This window comes from Micromys minutus, assembly GCF_963924665.1.
Source record: "Micromys minutus genome assembly, chromosome: 2".
Lineage (NCBI taxonomy): Eukaryota > Metazoa > Chordata > Mammalia > Rodentia > Muridae > Micromys > Micromys minutus.
Genome location: NC_137971.1, coordinates 53,504,081 through 53,530,915, shown reverse-complemented (window position 1 = coordinate 53,530,915; position 26,835 = coordinate 53,504,081). Strand labels below are relative to the sequence as shown.

The 26,835-nt window shown below is 46.3% G+C and overlaps 1 protein-coding gene across 3 annotated transcripts; it reads right to left on the bottom strand.

Annotated features, from left to right (window-relative positions):
* Positions 1-19,143: 19,143 nt before the first annotated feature.
* SSH3 (slingshot protein phosphatase 3) lies at positions 19,144-26,612 on the bottom strand. 3 transcript variants are annotated; one of them, XM_080913587.1, is made up of 14 exons: positions 26,409-26,612; positions 25,942-25,982; positions 25,169-25,400; positions 23,929-24,047; positions 23,782-23,853; positions 23,528-23,593; positions 23,232-23,420; positions 23,042-23,135; positions 22,711-22,839; positions 22,548-22,594; positions 21,765-21,911; positions 21,334-21,534; positions 20,972-21,245; positions 19,144-19,983 (listed from the first exon to the last, which is right to left on the bottom strand). In XM_080913587.1, exons 1-14 carry the CDS (start codon positions 26,472-26,474, stop codon positions 19,708-19,710), a joined length of 1,953 nt encoding a protein of 650 aa, XP_080769713.1. In that variant the 5' UTR covers positions 26,475-26,612; the 3' UTR covers positions 19,144-19,707. The 3 variants fall into 3 exon arrangements, with proteins under 3 accessions (XP_080769713.1, XP_080769714.1, XP_080769715.1); XM_080913588.1 differs by having other exon boundaries at positions 25,942-25,979; XM_080913589.1 differs by lacking the exon at positions 19,144-19,983 and adding an exon at positions 20,723-20,825.
* Positions 26,613-26,835: the final 223 nt, after the last annotated feature.

Sequence of the window (26,835 nt, the reverse complement as noted above, 5' to 3'; positions counted from 1 at the left end):
TTAACAGGGACAAAGGAAAGGACAAAGACTGTTATAAAGGAAGTTGGGAACAGGAGGAGGCAACAGATCTGACTTTTGAGTTTGTGTGACTGAAAGAACACTGATTTTTGAGCAGAAAAGTAGAGATGGGAGGAAAAGAGGCTCAGTTTTGCACATGGTTACTCTGAGGTGATGACAGATATCCACGGGGAAAACCTGGTTGGCAATGTAAGCAGAGTTAAGTCCAAAAGTGAGGATAGGGGAGGGATGGCATCCAGAGACAGAAGAGACTCATGCACAGAGGTGACCACCAACCCCAAGAATGTGGGTAAATCTTTTGAGAGAAAAGAGACAGGAAAAGGTGGAACAAGAAGACCAAAGACAGCACTTAGGAAAATTCTGTTTAGAAGTTGAAAGAAGATCTAGCCAATCAAGGAGGAAGGTCATAGGTGTAGCAGGAAGATTGACTGAGGTGCAGTGTCATGAGGCTGGCAAGGAGGTTGGCTGCAGAGCTATCTGGACAAGCATTTTAGGAAGAACAGAGGAGATGAATTCATATTCCTCTCCTGTCCTTGCTTTGCATATCTATTTGGGCTTTCCCCATACCGTAGCAATGATGGGGACCCCAATAACCCTCAGGGAGCACACTGACTCATTCCTGCTGATTCAGGTGTGGCAGCATTCATCCTCCTTCAGATCATGTTGCCAGCCAGGGCAAGCCTGATGGGAGGGCCCACAGAGGCTGCCTAAGGACTAGACAGATGAATTCACAGCAGGGCTCAAGTGACTATAGCCAATGTACTAAGTCCCAAGTCCTTCTTGAGCCCATGTTTGGTTCTTTGTAACTTAAAGGAAAAGGCATCCTGCTCTAACCTTGAGGCTATCTCTGACATTATACTATAAGGTGCTGATGACTTCTACTCCTGCTAGCTCTAGCCGTTCCTGCACTTTGGTTTTCTCTCTGTGAACCCTTGCTTTAGATGAGCTAAAGGTCCCTCCCAGCTCCCTGTGGTGGCTTGTTTGTATTTGTTACTGCATGCCTTGTTAAGACAACCATCCATACCGTTGACCTCACTGCTAGAGAGGATGGATTTGATCTCTGCCCACCACAGTAGGGTCAGTTCTATGGCTGACAACCTTCCCAACTCATGTTCACATCTGGTTTTGCTTTATTTCTCCTGCCTGTGAAATAATTTACAGTGTGAAGGCTGCTCCTAAGCTTTAGTGAAACTTAGGCTCTACCTAAATCATCTTCTGTCAAGTTCAGAAGTAGACCCTTTCCTGTTTGCAAGCCTAGGCCTCCAGTGGCCAGCCTATTCAGATGCACTGAGGGACACACTAGAGACAGTCATCATGTTGGGAGCACTTGGCACTGTCCAGCTTTTTCTCCATGTGCTTCTAGGTCACTGGCCAAGATGCTACTGTTTCAGTCCCACACTGCTGAACTACAAATATATCCAATTCCAAGTATAATTGTTGACATCCTTCATTGAAATCATGAGTGTAGATAGAGCCCTTTCAGCTTCTGTCTAGAAACCTATTTGGCAGGTCCACTTGTTCGTGGAATACACCTAATTAACACTTTCTGTTAACATAAGTGTGTAAAAGCACCAACAGTGAAGTTTAGGCACCTGATGGATAGAAAGCTGCAGAAGTTCCACAGACTGGCTCATGAACTGGCTTATTTGACTTAATTCTAAGACATATAGAGAAGTAAGAAAAATATTTGCAGAAAAGTATGCATTTGAGCAAAAGTATTTACATATATGGCTAAATGTGTGGGTCAGTAGTAAAACGTGTTTAGTATGTGTAAGATCCTGGGTTTGATGCCAGCAACACACACACACATTTGTTTTATGCATACAGTACCTCTAAAAAGGTACCCAAGAATTTTATGTCATTAGGGCTGGCAAGATGGCTTGGTGGTAAAGACACTCACCACCAAACCTGAGTTTGGTGCTCATGAGTTGGATCCTCATCCACAACCAAAGGAGAGACCCAACTCTTACAAACTGTCTTCTGACCTCCACACATGCACCATGGAATGTGCCCCCACTACCACTAAAAATAAATGCATGTAATTAAAATAAGAAATTTATAATATTAGTTGCCTTTGACAGGAAGGTAATTTGTGCCTTAGAAGTTAGGAGTAAATCTGGGTATGGTGTGCACATACCTTTAATCCCAGCAGTCAAGAGGCAGAGGCATTTGGCTCTGTGAGTTTAAAACTAGCCTGATCTACTCAGTGAACTCAGGCCAGCTAGGGCTAAAACATGAGGCCTTGTCTCAGAGAAAGAAGAAAAAAAATGGAAACAATGCATGTGAGCAGTGACTTTGAATTATTTAATTAAATTACTTATTCAATCAAGTAAAAAAACAACAACAAACCTTATTACCAAGTTCATGACTGTGTGTTTAAAGAATATTAAAAATAATAGAAATACCAAACATACCTATAATTCCAGCACTTGGGGGGTGGAAGCATGAAGATTGGGAGCCTTGGCTGGGCTGTGAGCTCCCGGTCAACATGGGCTCATTGTGACCTAGTCACAGAAAATGATGATGGTGGTGATGGTGATGATGGTGGTGGTGGTAATAGAGGAAGAGGAGGAGGAAGCAGTTTCACAGGGTAAAAGGCCACTGTTTCACCTGCAACATTTCTTTAGCTATGTCTGCGCTCACAATGCTGCCCTCTCTGTGTTACAGTCATTGAGAAGGGCTTCCTACCTGGTCCTGAAGTAGGTATCCTTTCAAAATGCTATTTCTAGTGAGCTTAGTTTCCCGTTTACCTGGCAGTGCCCTAACAGTAGAACAAGGGACAACTTGTCAAGACAACAGAAGTAACAGAAGTTCAAACATGATGACTTTAAAATGAACACAGACACTTTCAGTTACTTGGTTAACAAGCCCATATAGGGGCTGGAGAGATGGCTCAGCGGTTAAGAACAATAGTTGCTCTTCCAGAGGTCCTGAGTTCAATTCCCAGCAACCACATGGTAGCTCACAATCATTGGTAATGGGATCTGATGCCCTCTTCTGGTGTGTCTACACGACAGTGTGTACTCACATACATCAAACAAACAAACAAACAGAAACAAGCACATAGGAACACAAGCGTGTGGGGGAGGGCCCTGCTCCACCTCATAAAAATATGCTCAGCTCCACTCCAGTGTCCTCAGACAGCACCTTCCACTGTGCAGGCACAGCGGCTCTGGGAGGACCTGAAGAAGGATGAGGACATGCCATTCATTACCTGACTCAACAATCCCAATGCTACAATTTACCCTGAAGAACTGCTTCAACAAACAAAACATGTACACAAACTTACTCGCTGTGGTATTGTGTGAACGGCAGAACACTGAAAACAGCCTGCCACCCTGCCCAGGGGGCTGCCCAGTGTGGTTCCATAACCAGAGACATGGAAGATTTCCTGGCTGATGTGCTAAGATAAATTGTAAAATACGTAGGATACAGGAAAGGCAGGTGGAGATGTCGGGGAGCTGAGAACGGAGGGAGGCTCCAAGCTGAGCTTCTCTGAATCCGTCATACAGTTTGGTTCTTGAACTATATAACTGTGTTAAAGATGTTCTATTTATATTTAACTTAGGACCCCTGAGTTCCAGGATTGCCAGGACTACACAGAGAAACCCTCCAACCCTCTCCACCAAAAGGTTACATGCTATGAAAAAAATGGAGAAAAATTATGAGAGGAAACCTTCCAGGGTGGGATTTGAAATTAGATATATTAGTAATGTGCATTTTAAAAATCATCTTCGCTGAGTTATAATTTATCTGCAACAACATTACAGGGGCTTTGTTTGTTTTGTTTTGTTCTTGGCAGTGTTAGATCAAGCCCAGGGTCTTGTCCAAGCTAGGCAACTGGGATCAGATACACACCCAACCTCCAAAATTGGATTTTAAGTGCACACCTCTGACAAATGTACAAACTATCTTAACTACCAATGCCATGATAATTTAGAACATTCCATTAGCCCAGAAAGCTTCTTACTTGTCTTTGTATGCAATTCCCTCATCATATACAATTTGGTTTCTATAACCTGAGACATATCATGTCTTTCCTAGAATTTCTCATAAACACCACCATGAGCATGCCTGCTTACCTCCTCTTTATCATATCTGTAAGAGGGCTCATGAGATGGCTTCACAGATGAAAGGTGGCAGTCAGACAAGCTGAATTTGATTCCTGCAACCCACACAGATGTCAGTGAGGACTGACTCCACAAAGTTGTCTCTGACCTACACATGGATATCCCACCCCCCTTTTAGCCCAACTTTTGCTATTTTGTGGATTTCCTTTCTTGTGCCCTTCTCCACCCTTTTTAAAAACCTTTTCAACCCCATACCACAAAGAAGAGAAAAATGGACAGAAAGGAAAGAAGGTAAAGTTATGGTTAGGCTACTTCCTGAGTTCTTTGGGGCAAGTTTGATTTTCACAGTCAGGATATGTAATTTCTTCTTCTTGTTTCTTCTTTTCCTACAACCACGAAACAAACACAAGCAACACCAACCAGTGTTCAACCTCTCTGGGCCCTAGCATTTATATACCCTCTGAAAAGTCCCCAGAATTCCAAATGTCACACTATCTCAGAAACTATCAGCAGCTGTTGAAATCACACCCCTGCTAGTGCATGAGGCAAATCATAGTTGGCTGCTGAGGACAATCTGAAGCAGCCCTGTATTCCACACCTGGGATTAAGATGAAAACATATTCTTATACTAGTTCTGTGTTTTTCAAAGAAACCAAAACTCCAAAATTGTCACTACACCCCCATAAAACTTTTTGAAAGATTAAAATTAGTAATCCCTACAAGGCCCAGTCACGCTGCTGTGCATCAGGTACTTTGCTCACTGCGTGAGAGCAGAACAGGGTTACCATGAAGGAGGTGGGGAGGGAGGTTCAGGCTACACTGCCCCTCCCCGATAACAGCCAGGGAGCGTATATGAGTAACATGGCGGGGTCAGGAGTAAGATCTGGAGATAGAAGGGCTTTAGTTTCACCAACCAGTCAGCCAGAAAAGAGTGAGGCTTTTGTTACCCAGGCCTAGTCAGGAATGATGGAATACCTGATTCCTCTGTCCCCATGGCCACAGGCCACAGGCCTGGGGCTGGGGCAGGTCACAAATGAGTCAAGCTGAACTTATTTGTTTTTATGACTGAGTAATATTCCATCATGTGAATAAGCCCAGATGCATTAGCCGTTTGTCAGCTGATGGACACTTTCAATTACTTCTAGTTTTCAAACCTGCAGAGTGAAGCTGTGAAAAGTCATGCACAAGTCTTTGTATAATGTTTTCTATTTTCTCTTGGATAAATGCCAAAAAAAATCAGATTACTGGGTTGTATATAATATGTGTATTCAATTTTATTTTCAAAGGCTTATTTTATTTCGTGTGTATGAGTGTTTGCCTGTGTGTATGTCTGTCCACTGTGTGCACACCTGGTGCCCATGGAAGCCAGAAGAGAGCATCAGATCCCTTGGACTGGAGTTACAGAGGACTGTGAGCTGTTATGTGGGTGCTGAGAACCCAACTCAAGTCTAGAAGAGGAGCCAGTGCTCCTAAACACTGAGCCATATCTCCATCCAATATATATTACATTTTAGAATAAATAGTAAACTCACCTCCCAAAATGAGTCTACCATTTTACATTTCCATCAGCATGTAGGACAGTTTTAGGGGATATACCCCAAATGCTGCTAGCACTGGACCTTGAATGTGTGAAGTCCTGAGCTCCAGTCCCAGAATTGAAGAGTGGAGATGGTTTAGGAGCCTTATATCCAGCCAACAGCTAGTGCTGCCCACCTTTTCAGTTTCAGTCATTCTTAAAAATGTTTGTGTAGGGCTAGAGATATGGCTCAGTGGTTAAGAGCACTGACTGCTCTTCCAGAGGTCCTGGGTTCAATTCCCAGCAACCACATGGTGGCTCACAACCATCTGTAATGGGATCTGATGCCCTCTTCTGGTGTGTCTGAAGAGACAGCTACAGTGTACTTATATACATTAAAAAAATAAATAAATCTTTAAAAAAAAAGTCTGTATTGGGGTGGGCGAATATCTCAGCAGTTAAGAAAGCTTACTGTTCTGTCAGAGGGCAGGGCAGAGGACAACTTTGTGAAATTGATTCTCCTTCTACCTCTACATGGGTTGTGGGGATTGAACTTAGGTTGCTAGACTTGGCAGCAAGGGTTTGTCCTCCCTGAGCCATCTCAGCAGTCCATGTGGATCTGAAGCTAACTTCATACAGATATACATGCAGGCAAAACACCAGTGCATATAAAGGAATTAAAAATTTTAAATTGTGATGGGGTTGGAGAGATGGCTCAATGGTTAAGAGCACCACCTGCTCTTCCAGAGGTCCTGAGTTCAATTTCCAGCAACCATCTAGTGGCTCACAACCATCTGTAATGGGATCTGATGCCCTCTTCTGGCCTGAAGGCATACATGCAGGCAGAATACTGTATACATAATAAATAAATAAATCTTTTTTTTTTTTTAAAGATTTTAATTATGTGTGTGGGGGGCAAGGGTTATTGTATGTGCACGTGAGTGCAGGTGTCTGCAGAGACTAATTCCTCTGATACTGGTTCTAGGTGAGTGTTGGGAATTGAACTTGGGGCCTATGGAAAAGCAGTGCATGCTCTTAACCAGGAGACCGTGTCTTCAACTTGTTTACTTTGTTCAACAACATTCCAGTCACTCCATAGAGAAATTCTGCAGCTACCGACAGTCAGTTCCAAGTTCCCTTGGCAACAGCCAACATATTTTCAGTCTCTACGGACTTGCCTATTCTGAATATTTCACACAGACAGAATCATGCAGGACTGGAGAGATGGCTCGGTAATTAAGAGCACTTGCTGCTCTTACAGAGGACCTGGGTTCAATCCCAGCACCCACATGGCAGCTTATAACCATCTGTAACTTCAGTTCCAGGGGATATGATGCCCTCTTCTGACCTGCAGGACACCAAGCACACACATGCTTTACATACATGCATGCAGGCAAAACACTCATACACATAAAAGAAAAATAACTAAATCTTAAAAAAAAAAAATCAAAGGGATCTGATGCCTCTTATGGAGTCTGTGGGCACTGCATGCATATATGGCACAGATACCTTCAGGCAAAACACTCATAGACACTGAATAAATATGACATGAAAATAAATAATATTAAGCAATGTGCGGTCTTTTCTTTTTAAAGGCATGGGCAACCAAGCTGGGCTCTTCACGTGCTTGCGTTTGTTTGTTTGTTTGTTTGGTTTGGTTTGGTTTAGGTTTTCTGGGTTTTGTTTGTTTTTTGTTTTGTTGGTTTTTTTGAGACAGGGTTCACTGTGTAACCCTGGCTTTTCTGGAACTTACTTTGTAAACTTTGTAAACCAGGCTGACCTTGAACTCAAGAGATCTGCCTGCCTCTTCCTCCTGAATGCATCTCTGTGAGTTGCACATATATATTAATGCAGTCCAAATACCCATACATATAAATAAAATACATCTTTAAATGCTTTTTTAAAAAAATTTTATGGGGGCTGGAGAGATGGTTCGGTGGGTAAGAGCACTGACTGCTCTTCAATAGGACTCAGGCTCAATTCCCAGCAACCACATGGCAGCTCACAACTGTTTGAAACTCCAAGAACTGACACTGTCACACTGACATGCATGCAGGCAAAAGCCAATGCATATAAAATTTAAAAAATTAATTATTTAAAAACTGTTTGTTTGTGGGTGTTTTGCCTGCATGTATATTTGTGTACCACAAGCACGCTGTGTCCTCAGAGACCAGAAGAGAGTGCCTGATCCTATGGGACTAGAGTTAGAGATGGTTGTGAACTACCATATATGGGCTGCAATTTGAACCCTGTCCTCTGGAAGAGCAGCCAATGCTCCAATCACTGAGCCACCTACTTAGCATTCAATAAATAATAAAGTGATTTTGTTTGTTTCATTTTCAAGAAAGGGTTTCTCTCTGTGTGTAGCCCTGGCTGTCCTGGAATTCCCTCTATAGTCCAGGGTGGCTTTGAATTCAGAGATCTGACTGCCTCTGCCTCCTGAGTGCTGGGATTAAAGGTGTGCACCACCATGGCCTAGAAAGTTTAAAAAATTTTAAGAAACACTATTTTAATTTTTTGTGCATGAGTGTTCTACCCGAACATGTGTGTGTATATGATGTACTTCTGTCTGTGTGCTGTGTAAGTGCCTACAGACCAACAAAGTGTACTGGATCCCCTGGAGCTGGTTGTGAGCCACCAAACCCATGTTTTGGGTACTGATCCAAACTCTGGTCCTCTGAAAGAACAATTAGTACTCTTAAACAGCAGAGCCAACTCTCCAGCTTCCTCTCCTTGATCTTTTTACAATTTTATTTTAGGATGTATTAGACAGGCTTGGCATACAGAGGGTTTAGAAGTGAGCTGACCTCTGTAAAGAGCAAGACGGTGAGTTCGATTATTCTAGCCCAGATGGTCTCTGCCACTGTATAGATCAGCCAGAGAGAGGAAGCAAGCAAATATACAGGTTGAAGTGGGCCTGTGGTGGGCCACGTTTGGGCAGTCTCTAGTTTCTCTTCCCAGCTTCTAGGTCATGGTCCCTATTCCTTACAACATGGCTTCTCTGAGGTTTCATGTCAACCAGAATATTAATGAAGTATTTTCATTCTGATTAACTCACAATCCAAATTCTTGAAGAACTGTGGAATCTTTAGCATCTCAATTTCACTCCCACCTCACAGCAATATAAGTCTTTGAGCTTCTCAAAGTCACCCTGCATTTGTGTAGCAGCCTCAGCTAAGGATCCACAGAGAAACCATACACAGACTTTGGGCATTCTCCATAGCTATCTTTCCTGCAGCTTACCTTTGAATTTCTACCTTTAGTGGCCCTCAGCTGTGAGCTCTGCCTTCTAGTGCAGCAGAACTCCTGTATTCCGCTTGAGTGCTGTGTCAGGCGAGGGAGGAGCCACTTATCTGGGGTTTACCTCAAATATGTTCCTTCCCTCAGGGATCATTTCTACTTATTCCTAAAAGCCAGTAATAGAGGCTGTCTTAGTCAGGGTTTCTATTCCTGCACAAACATCATGACCAAGAAGCAATTTGGGGAAGGAAAAGGGTTTATTCAGCTTACACTTCCATATTGCTGTTCATCATTAGAGGAAGTCAGGACTGGAACTCAAGCAGGTCAGGAAGCAGGAGCTGATGCAGAGGCCATGGAGGGATGTTGCTTACTGGCTTGCTTCCCCTGGCTTGCTCAACTTGCTTTCTTATAGAACCCAGGTCTACTACCCAAGGATGGCACCACCCACAGTGGGCTGGGCCCTCTCCCCTTGGTCACTAGTTGAGAAAATACCTTACAGCTGGATCTCATGGAGGTCTTTTCTCAACTGAGGCTCCTTTCTTTGTGATAACGCCAGCTTGTGTCAAGTTGACACAAAACCAGCCAGTACAGAGGCCATGTATACTTTACCCAATTTTAGAGCCAGTTACAATCAGCAGTGCTAAAACTCAGCATCTTTTCCCATTGACCATCCATCATAACAGTCTAGAAGCAACCACAACACTGCGGCAGTAAGCATATCTGGAGTTGCTCTTAGTTTCTGAAAACAGCTTTCCCCACTTAAAGACCCTACGGATCTCTGGATGAATGACTGATTTTTGTCGGTGTAGATCCAAGGTGTACCTGGAACAGTGTACTATGACAGAAGCAACACCTGCTCAGACACCTAGGTCAGCTGTAGGAGCTCTTACTGCCCAGGCACAGGAGAACTGGAGTTTCAGAAAGAACAACATGGAGAGTGGCTCTTGCAGAAGATCCAGATTCAGTTCCCAGAACCTACATCCCCCAAAGCTCACAACTTCCTGTAAGTCCAGTTTCAGTGGAGCCAACAACCTCTTCTGGCCTCAGTGAGCACCCACACATACATGGTACATATACATACACTCAGGGGCATACACATACACATTAAATAAGTCCTCAAAAACAATACTGATTGCAATGATGTAACACATTGAATTTGCAGGAATAAATGTGACAAAAAATATTTTTACTGAAAAATAATAGCTTACTAAATCAATCAAATGCATAATATAGAAAAACTATGTAACTTTAAGAACACAGTGAAATAAAAAATCAAACAAGACTATTACCTGATGCTAAAACTATTGTTTGAGGGTGCAATTTAGTAACAGAGAACTTGCCTGGTACACATGAGGCCTTTAATGATCACCTACACACACACACACACACAAAGTAAATAAAAATAAAACCAATGGTTGATAGATTTTGGGGGGACATGGTTTCAACTTATCACCTGGTTAAAAAAAAAAACAATAGAAGGGACAAGTTTTCGATAGAAAAGATAGTTCAGATATCTAGACTAGAGTGTTTTGTTTGTTGAGTTTGTTTATTGTGATAGTCTAGACTTTTCTCATTATTTCTTGGTTGGTATGGAAAACAGTTTGGCAGTTCCTCATAAAGTTACACAGCATGATCCAGCAATTCCTCTCTTAGTGTGAATCCAGACTAACTGAAAGCAGGGACTCAAGTAGACACAAGACAATGTCCACAGCAGCATCACTCACAACAGACAAGAGTTAAAACAACCCAAATGCGTTCTTGTTCTCTCTTGCTCTTGCCTTCCTTTCTCCCCTACTCTCAATGTGCTCATGGCTGCTCTCTCTCTCTCTCTCTCTCTCTCTCTCTCTCTTCCTTTCTCTGCCCCTACTACCCTCTTAACTCCCCCTATGCCCTGAATAAACTATTCTATACTAACAACAAAGAGCACAAATGCTTAAAAACATGAAAATGGATGAATAAACTGTATATATACATAAAAGGACTATCACTACCTTAATAAGGAATAACATTCTGGGTTATGGTACAGCTTGGCTAAAACCTGAACACATTATGCTAAGTGAATTAAAATAAACCATACACAAAAACCTGAATAAGGTAAGTTCCATTTACAGCAGTACCAAAGAAGCACACTGAATGACTGGCGAGTTTCTGTCTGTGATACTGAGAGGTTTCTAGACATGGAGAGTGCCGAGGGATAGTACAGATGTTCATGTGTGCAGTGCCGGGGACTGAGTGTTCATCCACTGAGCTACAGCTACAGCCTGTGGATACAGCTGCTGCTACAATTACATACTTGTTAAAAATAAAATTTGTTGTAATTAAAACATATTGGGACTGTTGTTGAGACAGGGTTTCTCTTTGTAACCCTGGCTGTCCTGGAACTCACTCTGTAGACCAAGCTGGCCTCAAACTCAGAGATTCACCAGCCTCTACTTCCAGAGTCCTGAGGTTAAAGGCACACACCACCAATACCTGGCTTATACTTCAAATTGTTATTTATGTATTTTATGTATATGGATGTATTGCTTACATGTATATTTGTGCGCCACACGCATGTCTGGTGCTTACAGAGGTCAGAAGAAAGAATCAGATCCCCTGAGACTGAAGCTAAGGAGGGTTGTGAGCTACCACATAGATGCTGGGAATTTAAGCCAGGTCCTCTGAAACTTTTAACTGCTCTTAACCACTGAGGCATTGCCTCAGCCCCCAAACAATTATGTACTTCCGTTTTTTATGTTGTTGATTTTTTTTGGAGACATGTCCTCTTAATTAAAACCCTGGCTATCTTGGAACTTTATATGAAGACCAGGCTGGCCTTGAACTCTCAGAGATTCACTTGCCTCTGCATTCCAAGTGCTGGGATTAAAGGTATACTCTACCATGCTTGGCCCAATATATATTTTAAAATGACTAACATAAATTATAGTAGTGTATACTTAGACTCTCAGCACTCAAAGGCTGAATCAGGAAGAGTTAAAGGCCAATCTAAACTATACAGCAAAAACCTGTTTTACAAAAAAGTGATAAAATAGTAAATTTTATGTTATGCATATTTTTACTAAAATTATTTTTAATATTATTTATTTAGTGTATGAGTATACTGTCACTGTCTTCAGACACAACAGAAGAGGGCATCAGATCTTATTACAGATGTTTGTGAGCCACCATGTGGTTGCTGGGAATTGAACTCAGGACCCCTGGAAGAACAATCAGTGCTCTTAACCACTGAGCCATTTCCCTAACCCTATTTTATTTATTTTAACATTAATTTCTTATATTTATTTATTGCCAGGTAGTGGTGCACACCTTTAATCCAAGTGCATAGGAGGCAGAAGCAGGTAGAGCTCTGATTTCCAGGACAGTCTGATCTATAGAGTTTCAGGACAACCAGGGTTAAACAAAGACATCCCCCCCCCAAAACTTATTTATTTATCTAGGGGAAGGGGAGTTCACGTGTGCCACCAACAGCATGTGTAAGTCAGACAGCAATCTGAGGGACTTGGTTCTTCCCTTATACTTCCACTAAGTGGGGTCCAAGGATAAAACTCAGAGAGCCAGGATTGGTGGTGTTTTTATATACTAAGCTATTCTGCCATCCCTGTTTAAATTTGTTAGTATAGTTTCTGTTGTTCTTTCTTTTTTAATATTTATTTAATGTATATAAATACATTGTAGTTGTCTTCAGACACAGCAGAAGAGGGCATTGGGTCCCATTAGAGATGGTTGTGAGCCACAATGTGGTTGCTGGAAATTGAACCCATGGAAGAGCAGCCAGTGCTCTTAACTGCTGAGCCATCTCTCCAGACTCCCTACTGTTCTTTCAAACAGGGTCTCACCACATAACCTTGGCTGGTCTGGAACTCACAGATATCTGCCTGGCTTTGCCTCCTGAATGCTGGGATTAAAGGAATGGGCTGCCTTGCCTGGTCCTATTTTTAAGTTGTTAAAGATTTATTTACCTTCATTATATTTGTATGAAATGTACTGCCCATGTGCCTGGTATGCTAGCATTTTGTTTTGTGGATCCGTGTGATATGTCTGTGTGCTAGTATGAATCCATAGGTGCCACAGCATGCGGGTCGTGGCTAGAGGACAATCTTGGGTGGTGATTCTTTTCTTCTACCTTCTTTGAGACAGGATATCTTTTCTTTACTGAACATGCACCAGACTCCTAGAGGTCCCCTTGTCCTTTCTCCCCACCGCAGCACTGGGGTTACGGTTGCCTATGCTATGGCATCTGATTTTACACAGGTTCTAGGGATCTGGGTCCTCGGGGCTGCATGGCAAGCATTTTCTACACTTAGCCTTCTCCCCATTCCTGTAAAAGTTCTTAGGTACAGAGGTAAAGGTTGGAGGGATCCCTTCTAGGCAGAGTGAGCAACTATGATGAGCACAAAAAACTGGAGGTGTTTCAAAGGAACAGTTATTGTGATGGTCCACACCTTTAATCCCAACACTAATGAGACAGAGGTGGGCAGATCTGAGTTGGAGACCTGTCTGGTCTACAGAGTGAGTTCTAGGACAGAGAAACCCTGTCTTAAAGCAAGCAAGCAAGCAAACAAAAACAAAAGAGGAAAGAAAGAAGGAAGGGAGGAGGGATGAGGGAGGGAGGGGGGAAAGAGAGAGGGAGAGAGAGAGAGAGAGAGAGAGAGAGAGAGAGAGAGAGAGAGAGAAGGAAGATACAAATACAATAAAAGGCTAGGATTCCTAAAAGACAATGCTAGAAAGGCAGGCTGGTGCAGTGTGGAAATGCACCTGAGTTATGGAGGAGTCCTAAGTCAGGACTGCACTGGCCAGGCCATAGAAAGCACCACTGAAGGCACTGGTCATGGAGTAACATGAAAGGAATGCAGTGCTTCCAAAAAATGGATCTAGTCTCTGAGTTGATGGAATGACATGACCTGTAGTTAGCCTAGAAACAGCAGTGAAGGCCTAGGAACCATGACAGGGACTGGGGCAAGGCCAAAGACACGGAGCAGAGGAAGTGTTTGAAGAAAGACCATCAGAATCTGGTCATTATGTGTGGAAAGTAGATTGCTATTCAGAGGCTTATGTCTGGACACAAGCATACAGACATAGAATGGAGGAGCCAACAAGAGGTTGGCCAGGAGCTCCCAGACTCAGAGATGAGCTGCAAGGAAAGACAATGGACTTTGTCCCAGCTGTCCTGTCACATGGACCCTTCACAGGCCCTCATACTCCATTCGACATAGTTCCAATGAGAAAAAGACTCCTTCCAAGGATAGTTCCTTGCTCAAATCAGCCTTTGCCTGGCCCCACAACCAATTGTCAGAAACCGTGAAGCCCAAGCCACCTTAGCTCTCTGGCCTTCAGTTCCACTATGGCATCCCTTTAACCAATCCTTTCTCACCTAGGCTCCAAGTTCCTGGCATTCCTGCCCTGTCCTCTCTTATCTGGGTTCTTTCTCCTCGGTCAGAGAATAGGAATCGGAGATATCTTCCTGGAAGCTCAGTACAACAGGGACACACCTAAGATGCAGGGACCCAGCAGCGGCATGTGCTCCTGTGCTTCAGCTGGTCCTGCTGGATGCTTCTGAAGACACAGAAGTAATCCTGACACAGGAGCATTCAGGACAATGAAGTCATCAGACTGTGGACAGAGCAGAAGGAAGCATGTAGCTGAATCATCAGTGGTATGGTCTCCTGAGGGCTTCTTAGGCTGGGAATCAGTTAGCCAAACCAAGATGGCTGTTTGGGAAGATAGGCTGCTGCTGTCCTGGGTGAACCCACTTATCTCTAAACCTTCTCAGGACACATGAGAACATATCATGTAGGACACATATCTGCACCCTCTTGTCAATGTAGCCTCTTACCCAGACCTGTCTCATCTCACATCTGTCTCTGCTTTGGCATGGATTTATACTCTGTGTACCCTTCCGTGTCATATTCACCTGTCACTGTATCTGTGCAGCTCCTTAAACCTGGTGGTACCAGCAGGGTGGGGTAGGAATTCCTACCCAGGCTAGCCTCACCAGGCAAACTTTTATAGCAGGTTGGGAATAGATTTCCTATAGCTGTAAGTAAATTGCACGGCTAAAAAACATCTTGAAGATTATTTGTTTCGAGTGCCATTTTATTTTATTTTATATTTTGAGACAAATTCTCATTATGTAGCCTTGGCTGGTCTGGACTCGATACATATGTCGGGCTGGCCTTGAACTCGGAGCGATCCATTTCTTCTTAAGGCGTGCACCACCAGACAACCTGCTCAAGTACCTTCCTTATTTTACAGAGACTATAACTTGGACTGAAACTTCGGTTCAACGAAATAAAGGGATTTGTCTTCTATTCCAGAGCAAACCCAATTGTACTGGGTAAAATAAGGACGAATATTAAAACTGGAGCTCAGCATGGGGTTCGGACTTCTTTGGAGACAGGGTAGGGTCCAAGCTCCAGATGCACCGGTCTCCTCCCAGGCAGGATTCTATACCCACGTTCACTCAAACACCCACCATTCCCGCCCGCTGTCCGCTCGTTCCCGAGGAGTACCTGTGTGTGCGCGTAGGCCCTCCGCTGGAGGGTGACAAGATTTAGAAATTGGCTCAAGGCCCGAAAGCCAAACTCTGGTCTCGTCTGACTCCTCAGGACGCCAGGTCCCGGGAGCGGGTGGAGTACAGGACACCAGGAGAATTTGGCAGTATTGATCCCGGGAGGCAAAGTAAGTTCCCCCACTTTGTCCCCGTAATTGTTTGCAAATCCGGTCCTACCTCCTTTTTACCTGTGGGAGCAATATTCTGACTAACCCCTCAGAGAAGAACTGTCCCGATTTCTTAGGGTCGAGGTTCCCATGGAAACAAGAGGACGTTCGCTACGCCTGTGAGGTTGCGCTAGGCACGCCGGGAAGTGTAGTTTCCAACTTGCCACTAATAGACCTGAGGAACGAACACAAGATGGCGCCCGAGCGTTACGGTTGGTTCTAACGAGCCGGAGTCTCTTCAGACGCTGTTGCTGCGGCCTGAGGAGAGGCCACCCAAGAATGAAGAAAGGTCGACCTCTCGGATGCCCTGCTTCTGGGACGTCTACGGTGCGGAGTAGGGGCGGAAGCGCGTGCTATGAGGAGGGGCTGGTTTTCCTGTGATGATTTTAAACAGCCTAATGACATGTTACCCTGACAAGGGTGACCACTGGTGATCAGCACAAGGAGAAGGCTTTGAAGGTGGGACCTAGCCCAGGATGGGGGTAGCCTGAGAGCTCCTCATTACCCCAAGTGTTCAAATCGAGGCTGCGGTATGGGGGGGAGGGTTGAATGGGGCCCCTGAGTGCAGGGCTGTCTGACCCTGACTGTGGGAGTTGGGTGTTTCCAGGAGGTTTTTGACCCAGAGCCCTGCTTCAGCACCAGTGTGAAGTCAGTGACCTCACCTCAGAAACAGCCGTCTCAGTGTCCAGAGTTAGGCTCCTGGATTGAAAATCTAGAAATCCAGAATCTGATTCAGGCTCTATTAGATATGTGGTAGTTTGTTGTCTCCGTTTCTAAACTGGTGGTTACAAGGGCTGCCCTTTGCCCCGCTGAGAGTATTAGTATTGTAAAGTGACTTGGATGTGTAGGCCAGATGGCTCTTTAAGGAGATAGACATTCCCACTTACTGTAAAAAGATGCAACTTCCTGGAAGGAAATTAGGTGATGTCTCATGAAATTAAAAAATGTATATAGTCCTTGCTTTAGCAATTTTAGAAATATGACCTACAGATTTAATAGCAAACAAAATATTTTTAAACAAAAATATAGACAAAAGTGCTTAGTGATATGTTGTTTGGAATTTTTTAAAATGTAAACAGACTGTTCATAATAAACAGTCATTTATATAGCCCACCAAGTGATACACACATTTGATTCTAGCACTGGGGAGGCAGAGGCAGGCAGAGCCGAGTTTCAGGCCTGCCAGTCTGCAGAGTGGGTTCCAGGATAGCCAGGGTTACAAAAAGAAACTCAAAAAATAAAATAATTCAAAAGGTCACTTAAAATACATGGCAGACTCTATAAAATTGAATATGTATGCTTACTCAGTTTTCCGTGTGTGTGATGCTTGGTGTTGAACTCAGGGCCATGAACATGCTAGCTAAACTTTTTTTTTCTTTTTTTTAAGATTTATTTCTTTATTTTTTATGAGGGCACACACTATTGCTATCTTCAGACAGGCCAGAGGAGGGCATCAGATTATGAGCCACCATGTGGTTGCTGGGTATTGAACTCAGGACCTTTGGAAGAGCAGTCAGTGCTCTTAATCACTGAGCCATTTCTCCAGCCCCTAGCTAAACTCTTTACCTGGGTATTTTTAAAAATCGGGGCATCTCTTTATGTGAACGTGATGTGGAACTCATGGTTTGACATTATTTTAAAAGTTTTCTATAGAATGTTAATATGCTGTTGTCTAGGGCCAGTGAGAGGGCTCAGGAGGTAAGGGCACCTCTGCCACCAAGCCTGATGACCTGAGTTTGATCCCTGGAACCTACTTGTTGGGAGGGGAGAACTTACTCCCTCCACTTGTTCTCTTGACCCCCACCACACACACACACACACACACAAGCTGTGACATAGATGCACATGTACAAAAAGTAAAAAATTATAATTAAAAATGTAAATGCTATCACATTTCAAAGGAATACACACACTAGTGTATTTGATTTCATAACCACGAAGCATTTTTGGGGAGCCTCAGTAGTCGGATAGCTGCTGTTTGTGAAGATGGGTGTGAGGCACTGAAGGGTAAGTAAGACAGAGACCTAATTCTCACTCTTGTTTCATGTTAAGGTCTTCAGTGATTTTGTTTAAGCTTTGTATACACATATCTTAGTTATTTGCAAATACTTTCCTTTCCAGTCTTTGTTTTCTCCAATGCTGAATCCTTTTTTTCTTAGGGTCCTTGTGGATAGGGGCTGCAAGGAGCAGACAGAGTTCATGACTGCATCTCTGCTTCCTAAGCTGAGCAAGCAGCAGGAAGCAGAGCTGCCTCAGACTGCTGATCTCACAGCCTTCAGGACTAGGCTCAGCAATCTGATGTGACTTCTGGTTAGCTGCCAGAGGGAACACAGCCCCAGATTCGCTCAGTAATGGAACTAGCTTCCCTTCGCTAGCTTCTCCTTATGACCCCATGGAAACCACCCAGACTGATTTAAATGGTTCTTATTCCAGAGAACACTCAGAAGCTAAACTCTAGCTGTGTGCAAGTGACCTGCATTGTTTTAAAACAAAAGCCAAAGGGAGATGGGGTGCTTATGGTTTCCAGTTTTGCTTTGTTTTACAAAAAAAAAAAAAAAAAAAAAAAAAAAAAAAAACCAACTTTTGAGTGTAGGAAAGTAATGGAGCCAGGGCTGAGGCCACCGTGTCCCTCCCAGTGGGCACTCAGCTCTTCTCCACTTTAGGGTGAGGATAGGTCTGGGAATTTCCCCAGGGGTTTGGGAAAGACACTTTTCTGAAACTGGATGTACTGTGATGTTCATGTCTGGTGTCAGTTCCTCTCAGGACTGCATTAAGGGAGGCACTGGGCACACTTACCCCAGATTTGTGTAGTGTCGGTATCGTAGGCACAGAGCTGTCTTGGCACTAGGGTGAATGGAACAATGATGGGAGCACTAATTCTCTTATTTTTTAATCTTAATTTTTTTAGACAAGGTCTTACTGTGTAGATGGTCCTGGTGTCCTCACTCTCTCCATTTAGCCTAGGTTGGCCTCAAACTCAGAGGTCTGTCTCCCTCTACCCCCAAAGGGCAGGAACTAAAGGCCTGTGCCCCTATGCCTTACCCACTAAGTGCTCTTACAAGCTGAAATGAGCAAAGCTCCCAGGTAGGTGGGATCACTGAGTAGTCTGCCCTGGTGACTATGGGCTGGCTTTGAAAGTCAGGCTTTCTTACAGTGTAGCAAGAAAGTGATTCTTAGAACCCAAAGTATAAAATATGTTCAAGAAGTCATATCAAATGTCCAAAAGGCAGTTCAACTTTAAGGAAAGGCTTGGTCTCTTATCCAGTTTGGCAGTAGCAGCTTCTACTTCCTCATTGTTAATTCCCTTTAGCTGTCCCAGTAGAACCAAACCCCTGTCCCCATACAGGGTTGCTCCCCCTAGACCTGTTGACCTACCCAGGCCTTGCCCTAGAGATGAGGAGATAGCACTGGCTACCTCTTTCTCCCAACACACCACTCAACCAAAACAGCTCTGTCACAGGACACCTGAGAGATATGGGAAGCTGAAGGGGGCAGTACAGGCTAAGTGCAAAGAAGAGTCTGGACAGATGGCTTTGTCACAGACGGAAAACACTTAATATGAAAATGTCTTTTATTCCTCAATACAAAGCCAGATACTGTACACCTATGAAAAACTTGACTAGCCAGAGATCTTCAAGAACAAGAAGATTCTCTTTTTAGCTCAGTGCCCTGTGACCCAGGGAGGGGCATGGGAGAACTGAGGGCAGCAGCAGAGATTCTGGTCAGTTGTGTGGTTCCCTGCCCTAGCTGCCTGTCGGACTGCAGAAGGGGAGGGTAGAAGATGCAGAGTGGAATGGCCAGCAGTTGAGAGCAGGGAGAAATGAACTAGAAAACCCACCCTAGAAGTTTCTGGTTTTAGTTCCATGGCTGCACAAAGTGTTAAGAGAGTGAGTGTAAATGAAACTAGGGTGTTATTACCCTTAAAGGCACCATGAATGGCTCTAACCCATACCCTATGTAGAAAAAGTCTTGAGCCCTTAACAGGTAGACATGGGTCTGAGACCTAAGGCTGAAGGAAGTGACAAGTGTCTGAGGACTGCTGGGAAGGAGCTGTAGGGAGTCTGCAGGCCCTTTAGTGCAAAGGATGCTCATCTGAGGAGCTGTGACCAATGGTTCTTAGTGTCTAGGGGGATACAGTATAAGGGCTTAGGCCTTGCCCTCCTCCCTGCTGTCATCTACACTGGCCTGCCTCATCACCTTCCGGAGCCTAGGTGTAGAAGACATACCAGGCTCCCTCTGCTCTTGCTCTTGCCTCTGCTCCTGGAAGGCCCGTGTCCTGCTAGCCACCAGGGCAGCACTATGAAGGGCAACCACAGACTGGCGAGACTTCAGGGCAGGCCAAGGACCCTTGCGGACCCGCTGGCCACCTTTGGTTCTTGAAAGCTGAGAGAAGGGATGAAAAGCCTCTTCATCTGAGAAGACCTGGATGGGGAGGAAAAAGAGGCACAGGAAATGAGTAGGTAGGCGCACACTTCCCAAGGGAAAAGCCACATCTCTCCCCTGTTCCTTGGCTGGGCCTGCTTGAGCTTTCTTCTAGTCCCTAGAAGCCTTTTTAGCCCAGTGAACTTGTCTTTAACACCTTCCTTCTCTTCTCACCCCTGTACCTTTACACAGTCAATCCAGTGAGCCACAGCTGAAACCCTGCCAGGTGCCAGGCCCTGAAAAGGGCTCTGTGAAACCAGTGTCTCAGTGTCTCATAGGACACTTGCCTTTGACAATAATGACCATTAATACTACACCTCCTATTAGTCTATACCCAGACCCTAAAATGTTCTGTCTGCATTGACTCCTTTTGGGCTAGCCATGTGACCTCATTTCACATGTGGGGCCTGGCTTCCTCTGACAAGGGCCAGCTTCCTGTCCTAGCTTGTACCAAACAGCTCTTAGCATACAGCATGCTTGTTCACTTAGTGAGAAGGTGGACTGAGTGAGTGGACTGGGCTGTCCTTTGCTGTGTGACTCCTCAGCTTTAGGAGGGGCTTCAGGAGTGTTGTCTGACTTGTCCTCTCTAGTGTAGGATGGCTCTCCACCCATCATCTGGCAGTAGAGCTTATGGCCTAGGGAGGATGCTCACTCCAAAGCTAGGAGCCAAGCTCCTTAGGGAATGAGCCAGCTTGCTAGGCTGGGACTGAATTGTACCTTGTTCTTAGTCAGACCTGCAACTGCCTCGACCTTGAGACTACTGCTATTGCCTAGCCTGGGGTAAAAGGCAAGATCTTGAAGGTGGTCCCCATCCTCAGATACTCAGGGCAGTCTTGAGTTGCCTGTGCAGAAAGGTATGAGGTGGTCAGTGTGGAGGGAGCAAGACAGTACCCTACTGGGAGGGGTCTACTAGCCTTTGCCAGGCTTGTTTGGTCCCAATTCTCTTCTGCAAGGCTACTTCAGGCAGAGCTCCCTAGCCCAGACTCACTTCTGGCAGGTCTCCAGCCTCTGTGGTACTCTCTGGCTCTGAGGAGGGCTCCAAGAGACTGATGGAGCGCATGACCCCTCGGAGGTTGATGCGGGGCCGCAGTCCAAGCTCTTCTTTTGGAGTTTCCTGGCTTCCTTCTAGGCCCATAACCATCACCTCCCCACTGCCCCCTGGTTCTGGTGGAAGAGGTGGCAATGGTGTAGAAACTTCAGAAGCCAAGGACTCCTCTGGGGAGACCACACCCACTTTCTGCTCCCAGACATGGCTCTGCCGGCTGTGAGGAGGTGGCTCTGAGTCAGCTTTGAGTGACACAGCAGCCAACCTTCAGTATACACAACACCTCCCTTGTCCCCTCCCCATACCTGGCAGTCAGAATGCCTTGGTAGGTCTGTAGCTGGCGCAGGAAGCCGGGGTTGGGGCGTACAATGGGCCGGAGCTCCTGCACGTGGATCAGGGCTTGCTCCAGGCCCCAGCCATACTGTTTCATGGCATAGGCCAATACCGTGGCAGCAGAACGGCTGACACCCATCTTACAGTGGACTAGCACCCGAGTGCCCTGTGCTCTATGGAGTTGGGATATGGTCAGTCCATTCCCTTTCAACCCCAGTAGCCTATAGACTGGGAAGGGGCAAGTAAGGGCTTAGGACCCAGCAGTGAGAAGGAAGTGAGGATGAGAGGGCAATGAAGGAAACATGGGTCAAGATGGGCAGGAGGAGGGCACCAATCCCACTGAAAGCTGGGGCTTAGCCATTTATATGTGGGCTGGGGGAGCAGAAGCTGGGAGTGGCCCAACCTGGCATCCTCAATGAATCGATGTGTCTCCTTCCAGTGGGGCAGCAGCTGTGCTGATTCCTCATCCCAGATGCGTACATTGTGATAGGTGAAGCGCTCAGGGAAGAAGTTGTCAATCTCCCGGGCCATGTTCAGGATGTGACTTACCCTGTACCAGAAGGTCCAAAACCAGATGTGGCAAAGGAACCAGGCTCCCTGGTCATTTCTGTTGTGTTCTTGGTACTGAGAGTCAGGGGATGGCAACACTCGGAGGAGGAAGAGAACTGAGGCAGCCATGTTGTTTTATTCTTAGACATGAGTTTCCCTGATGAGGAGTCAATACTAACTCTCTTCCATGACTCTGTGATTGCAGTTAGATTTCAAGCTAAGCTGAGATGAGGGAGCTCTCAGAAGCAGCTTATAAAGGCTTCAGCAGGTCTCCCAGAAGCCCATGGTGGAGGGGTGACAAGTATCTTTCAGAAGGGGCAGCTACATTCCTATGAGAAGAAGGCATTTCTTTCTGCCTGAAGAGGTGGCCATGTGGCCAGGAACCTCTTCGGCTTGGCAAGTGCCCACCACGTCCCTCATCTTGGCATGGTCGAGACCTCATTTCTACACTACAGTGTGTGTTTAGTGGGGCAGATGACCTTGGAGTCCACATGAGTACAGCATTCCCAGGAGTGGGTTAAAAGCAGAAACAGTGAAGCAGTGGTGCTGGGGGTGAAATAAGGTCCCAGAAACTTTTCGGGCCATCCCACAGAAAGGCTGAGAGAATAAGCAGCTGTCCCGAGGCTGGGCACCCTACCTGTTTCTCTGAAGTTCCTCCAGGTTAGCAGCATTCCACTCAGAGCCCTGTAGAGTGAGAGTGGAGAGAAGCACCACACTCCTATGGCCTGCCTCTAGCCAGAAGACCTGTCAGGGCAGCTGCACTGATGATCTGGTCCCTTCCTCCGACAGCCTCTACTTACCAAGTAGAGGTGAGAGAAGATGCGGGAGGCCCGGTCTTGCTGGGCCATGAGCAGCAACATCTGGTTGTCAATAAAGTCACGGTACTGTTGGAGAGGGCATCCTAGTCGCAGCTCTAGGGCCTGACGGATCTACAGGGGTTGGCAGGGTGGGGTGGGGGTATCAAGCAAGAGAAGAGGGTCCACTGTGAAGCCTCTGAGGATAGTACCCTGACCCATCTACACAGAGCTGAAGTCAGGGGTTGAGAATGGCTTAGTGCTAGAAGAAAGCAAGGTAAGAAAGGCCCCAAAGGAAAGGTGAGTCTCAGGCTCTGGGCCCAGCTACCCTGCCCACCTCTTTAGAAGTAACACTGTCCAAGTCACTGGTATCCAACACCTGCCACAATTCAGCTCGGATCGCCTGTTCCATCTGTTCTTGCTCTGACGCCCTGGTAGTGATCCTTTAGTAAGAGGCCATTTCACTGAAGTACCACCTCCTCCTCCTTCCCTCCTCCCCAACTTTTGACCCCCACCCCGGCACTGACTGTCCAGGCTCAGCATTAGGTGGTCGAAAGGACTCCAGGTCAGACATGGCCATCCACTCATTGAGGCAACCCTGGTCAGAGTTGAGTTTCTCTTGGTAGTGAGTGGCCCAGGCAAGGGCACTGCCACCAGGCACAAGGCCACTGCCTAGAGCTACTTCACATGCCTGGTGCAATACCTGCAGTGTGGCCCTGGGACAAGAAAGAGGAGCTAAATCATACAGTCCTACTTGGTTCCCTCTCTGGGCCTGGCTTCCATTTAAGAGGCTGGCCCAAGGCTAGGTTTCTACAACACTTACCACATGGTCTGGATAGAGACAGGCTTGAAGATTCGGCTCTGACCACCAGATGTCACACTGAAGCCCCTACAGGAGACCCAGGGAGGGTGGAACCAAATACCAAGCTCTCAGAGAAAACTTCATTTGCCAGATGTGGGGATGCTGAGGCCCAGAGTTAGGTGACTTCCCCAAATCATATAGTTCTCAGCTCTGGCCCCACTGTTCAATGCCTACCTCCCTGTTCTCTTCTCTCCCCTCCTGTTGCCACCTCTTACCCATCGCCGTCCAAGTACACCTGGGTATCACTCCAGAGGGGCAAGACCAGGCCCAGAGTGCAGCTGTGGGAACTGGCAGGGGACAGGAGAGTCATTGTCCCTCAGCACCTCATAGCCTTGGCCCAACCCATCTCCCCCTTCTCCTACCTGCTGTCAGGAAAGTCTACTCCAAGAAGGATGGTCTCCTGTTCACTCAGACCCTCTCCTGTGGATACTACCAGCAGGTATCGAAGTCTTGGGGGTCGGGCTGCCTCCAGCTGGGCTGCCTGGAAAGATGGAAAAAGCTCTGGACTGTAAGTGCTCTTGGGTCTGCTCCTTCACTCCCACATGGACACATCTTGCACCTTGCCGGCCCCTGTACCACCAATTCCCAGATAAGATCAATGACTATTTGATACTCAGTTTTTTGCAATTTGTGGCTCAACAAACTGTCTTTTGAAGCCTGACCTCCAAAACTGTGCTACCTGCTGGTAGTATCCACAGAAGAGTGTCTAAGTGAGGAGGAGACCATCCTTTTTGAGGTCTTGAAAAGATAGTTGAACTGCGAGTCCTCTGGAAGAGCAGCCAGAACTCTTAACCCCTAAGCCATTTCACCAGCCCTGCTACTCACCAATATTTTATTTGAGAAATGCCTTCTAGCACAGATTAATAAAAATAAGGACCTCACACACACTAGAAGGACTCTATCTTATAATGGGTTAGAACAATATCCCTGGAGCTGAAGAAATGGCTCAATGGTTAAGAGCAATGGCTGATCCTCCAGAGGACCCAGATTCAATTCCCAGCACCCACGTGGCAACTCACACCTGTTTATAATTCCAGTTCCAAAGCTTCTGACACCCTCACACAGACATGGATGCAGAACAGCAATACACATAAGAAAACATTACAAAAAACAAAAGCAACAAAAACCTAGCACTTCTGTTCTAAACAGCTTTACCAAAGCTTGCATCTTCTTTTTCATACTTTGCTGCCAACAGCAAGTGTCTGCCTCCATACACTTTTCGGAGCTGACCCTTAGGCTCCAGTAGACCCCAGCCTTCCTTGGGTACTCTGTTTGCCTGACTGGCACACAGCTGCCAAGGCATGCTACACAACCCTAGGAGTATGATTCCATCTCTGGGCAACTCACTAGTATCAACAGAGGCCTCCTGTGGATTAACACAAACCTCCCTCATATAACCCCAGCTCTTGGCTCACACAAGACAAACCCTCCCTTGTCCTTCCCCAGTCCTCCAGAGACAGATACGACCTTGCCCTGCTAGGATGTCTTTAAATGAAGTGGCAAAGTTCTCTGGGTTTGGGTAATCCCCCTCCAGCTACCTGGGTGGCCCCTAATCTCACAGCATTGTTTTTAAATAGACACAAGCTCTGGATGGTTCCTTACCAGGCGGATATCATCCTGTGGCCTCAGCAGCTCCACCATAAGGTGCAGGTGCTGCTTTTGCACTTGTTTCCAGGGGCTCTGGAACCCGTGCCCGTTGTCAGTCTGGTCCTCAGCGGGCTGCTCTTCACCTGGGGGTTCCTCCATTGGCTCAGAGTCAGCCTCGGCTGCATCATTACTGTCCCCTCCATCCTGAAGTCCCAGGACAGCCCCTCGGAGCACCGCGAAACTCTGCCTGGCAGAGTGATGGGAAAATGGTTAGGCCATAAGTTTTCAAACTTTAGCAAGGGTGAGTCCCCTGGACCGCTGAAATGTGTTGCTGGCCTACTTTCCAGAGTCAGATGAGCTGGAGTGAGACACAGTTTTCTTTTTTTTAACCAGGACCCTGATAGTGGTAGGCACAAAGAGCCAGCCTTGGGCTCCCAAGCTCCTTCTCACCTTGTCTTGGGATGTGTCCCCTTTTTATAAACTTGCTTAAGCACCTATACTTCACTTCGTCAGTTCCCATCCTGCCCTTGGTCCTGGGATCACTGGCCTGAGCCAGGTAATGTGTGAAAGCATCCACTGATCAGGTCCAAATTAGCTCTACTGGTTCTTCCACAAGCCAAAAATGTAGTGTTTGCCAACTCCACCCACAGCATCTGGTTCCCACCTAAGCATGCGTGTTTATCTGACAATACTAAAGTGAGTTCTTGGTCCAAGCAAGACACCTGGAGTCCACAGTGGCAGTGGCTAGATCACAGGCTATAAGGAAGTATGTGTCAGAAGGGACTCACCTGCGCTGGAGCCGGCCTCTATGTCTTACCACTCGGTCCTGCTGAGAAAGCAGCCCAGGGAAAGAGTAAGAGAGCAGCTTCCAGGACAGGAAGCGCCCAAAAGCCTCTCCTCGCCTTACAAGAGAGCCCTAGGTGGAAAATAAATCTCTTCCCTCTGAAGCCGCTACCCTCCAACAGGCCCCGGAGAAATCCCGGCCTAAGCCCAGGCACAGCAGTGCTACAAGGATAGGGGGTTGTAGAGTGTGGGAAGCATTTGGGCAGATCTGGGCCTCAACAGACCAGGCCGGTTCTCAGGACTCCGTATCTACCTAGGTAGCTTCTGGGAGCCTTGGGACCTTCCAAGTACCCTAAAACGTGAGACTTAAGGTCCCCCTTCGCTTATTCCCAGCCGGCTGCTACGGTAGGACGTGCTCCCTCAGGCCTAGATGGAAACCAACTGCAAGAGCATAAAACCAAGCTAAACTCACCGTGGGTGCCACAGGCGTGGAGTGGCCACTTGCCGGCGGCGAGCGACTCACTGTGACCAGCGCCATTAGGCAGGCAGGCCTGGAACACCTGGGCAAGCACCAGGCACGACCCCTCCCACAGCCCAACGGTCAGTCCCTGCCTTCGCACAACCAGGAAGAAGAGGTTGGAGCCATTAGGGCCTGGCACCTCCTCGGGAGCGTCCCTTAAAGGGCCCGACTCATGACCAGTCTGGCCGCATAGAGCCGGTACCGAGCGACAGCGGCCCCGCCCCTGCGGTCTCCGTTCAGTTCGCCCCGCCCTGTCCGCACTGGAGGCGTGGCCGAGGGCGTGGCGCAGGTGAGGAACCCAGACTTCACTTTCCCGGTTTTGGCCCCTTTACCCACAGGAGGCTTTCAACCCTCCTTGTTGCACCCAGTAAAACTTGGA

Bases quoted from the DNA above. Each gene is read 5' to 3' on its own strand.
- SSH3 (XM_080913587.1), bottom strand. From the start codon at position 26,474: ATGGCGCTGGTCACAGTGAGTCGCTCGCCGCCGGCAAGTGGCCACTCC. The intron at 25,983-26,408 runs GTGAGTTTAGCT...CTGCTTTCTCAG, and splicing joins CCACGCCTGTGGCACCCACG to CAGGACCGAGTGGTAAGACA. The intron at 22,595-22,710 runs GTAAGTAGAGGC...CTCACTCTACAG, and splicing joins TCTTCTCTCACCTCTACTTG to GGCTCTGAGTGGAATGCTGC.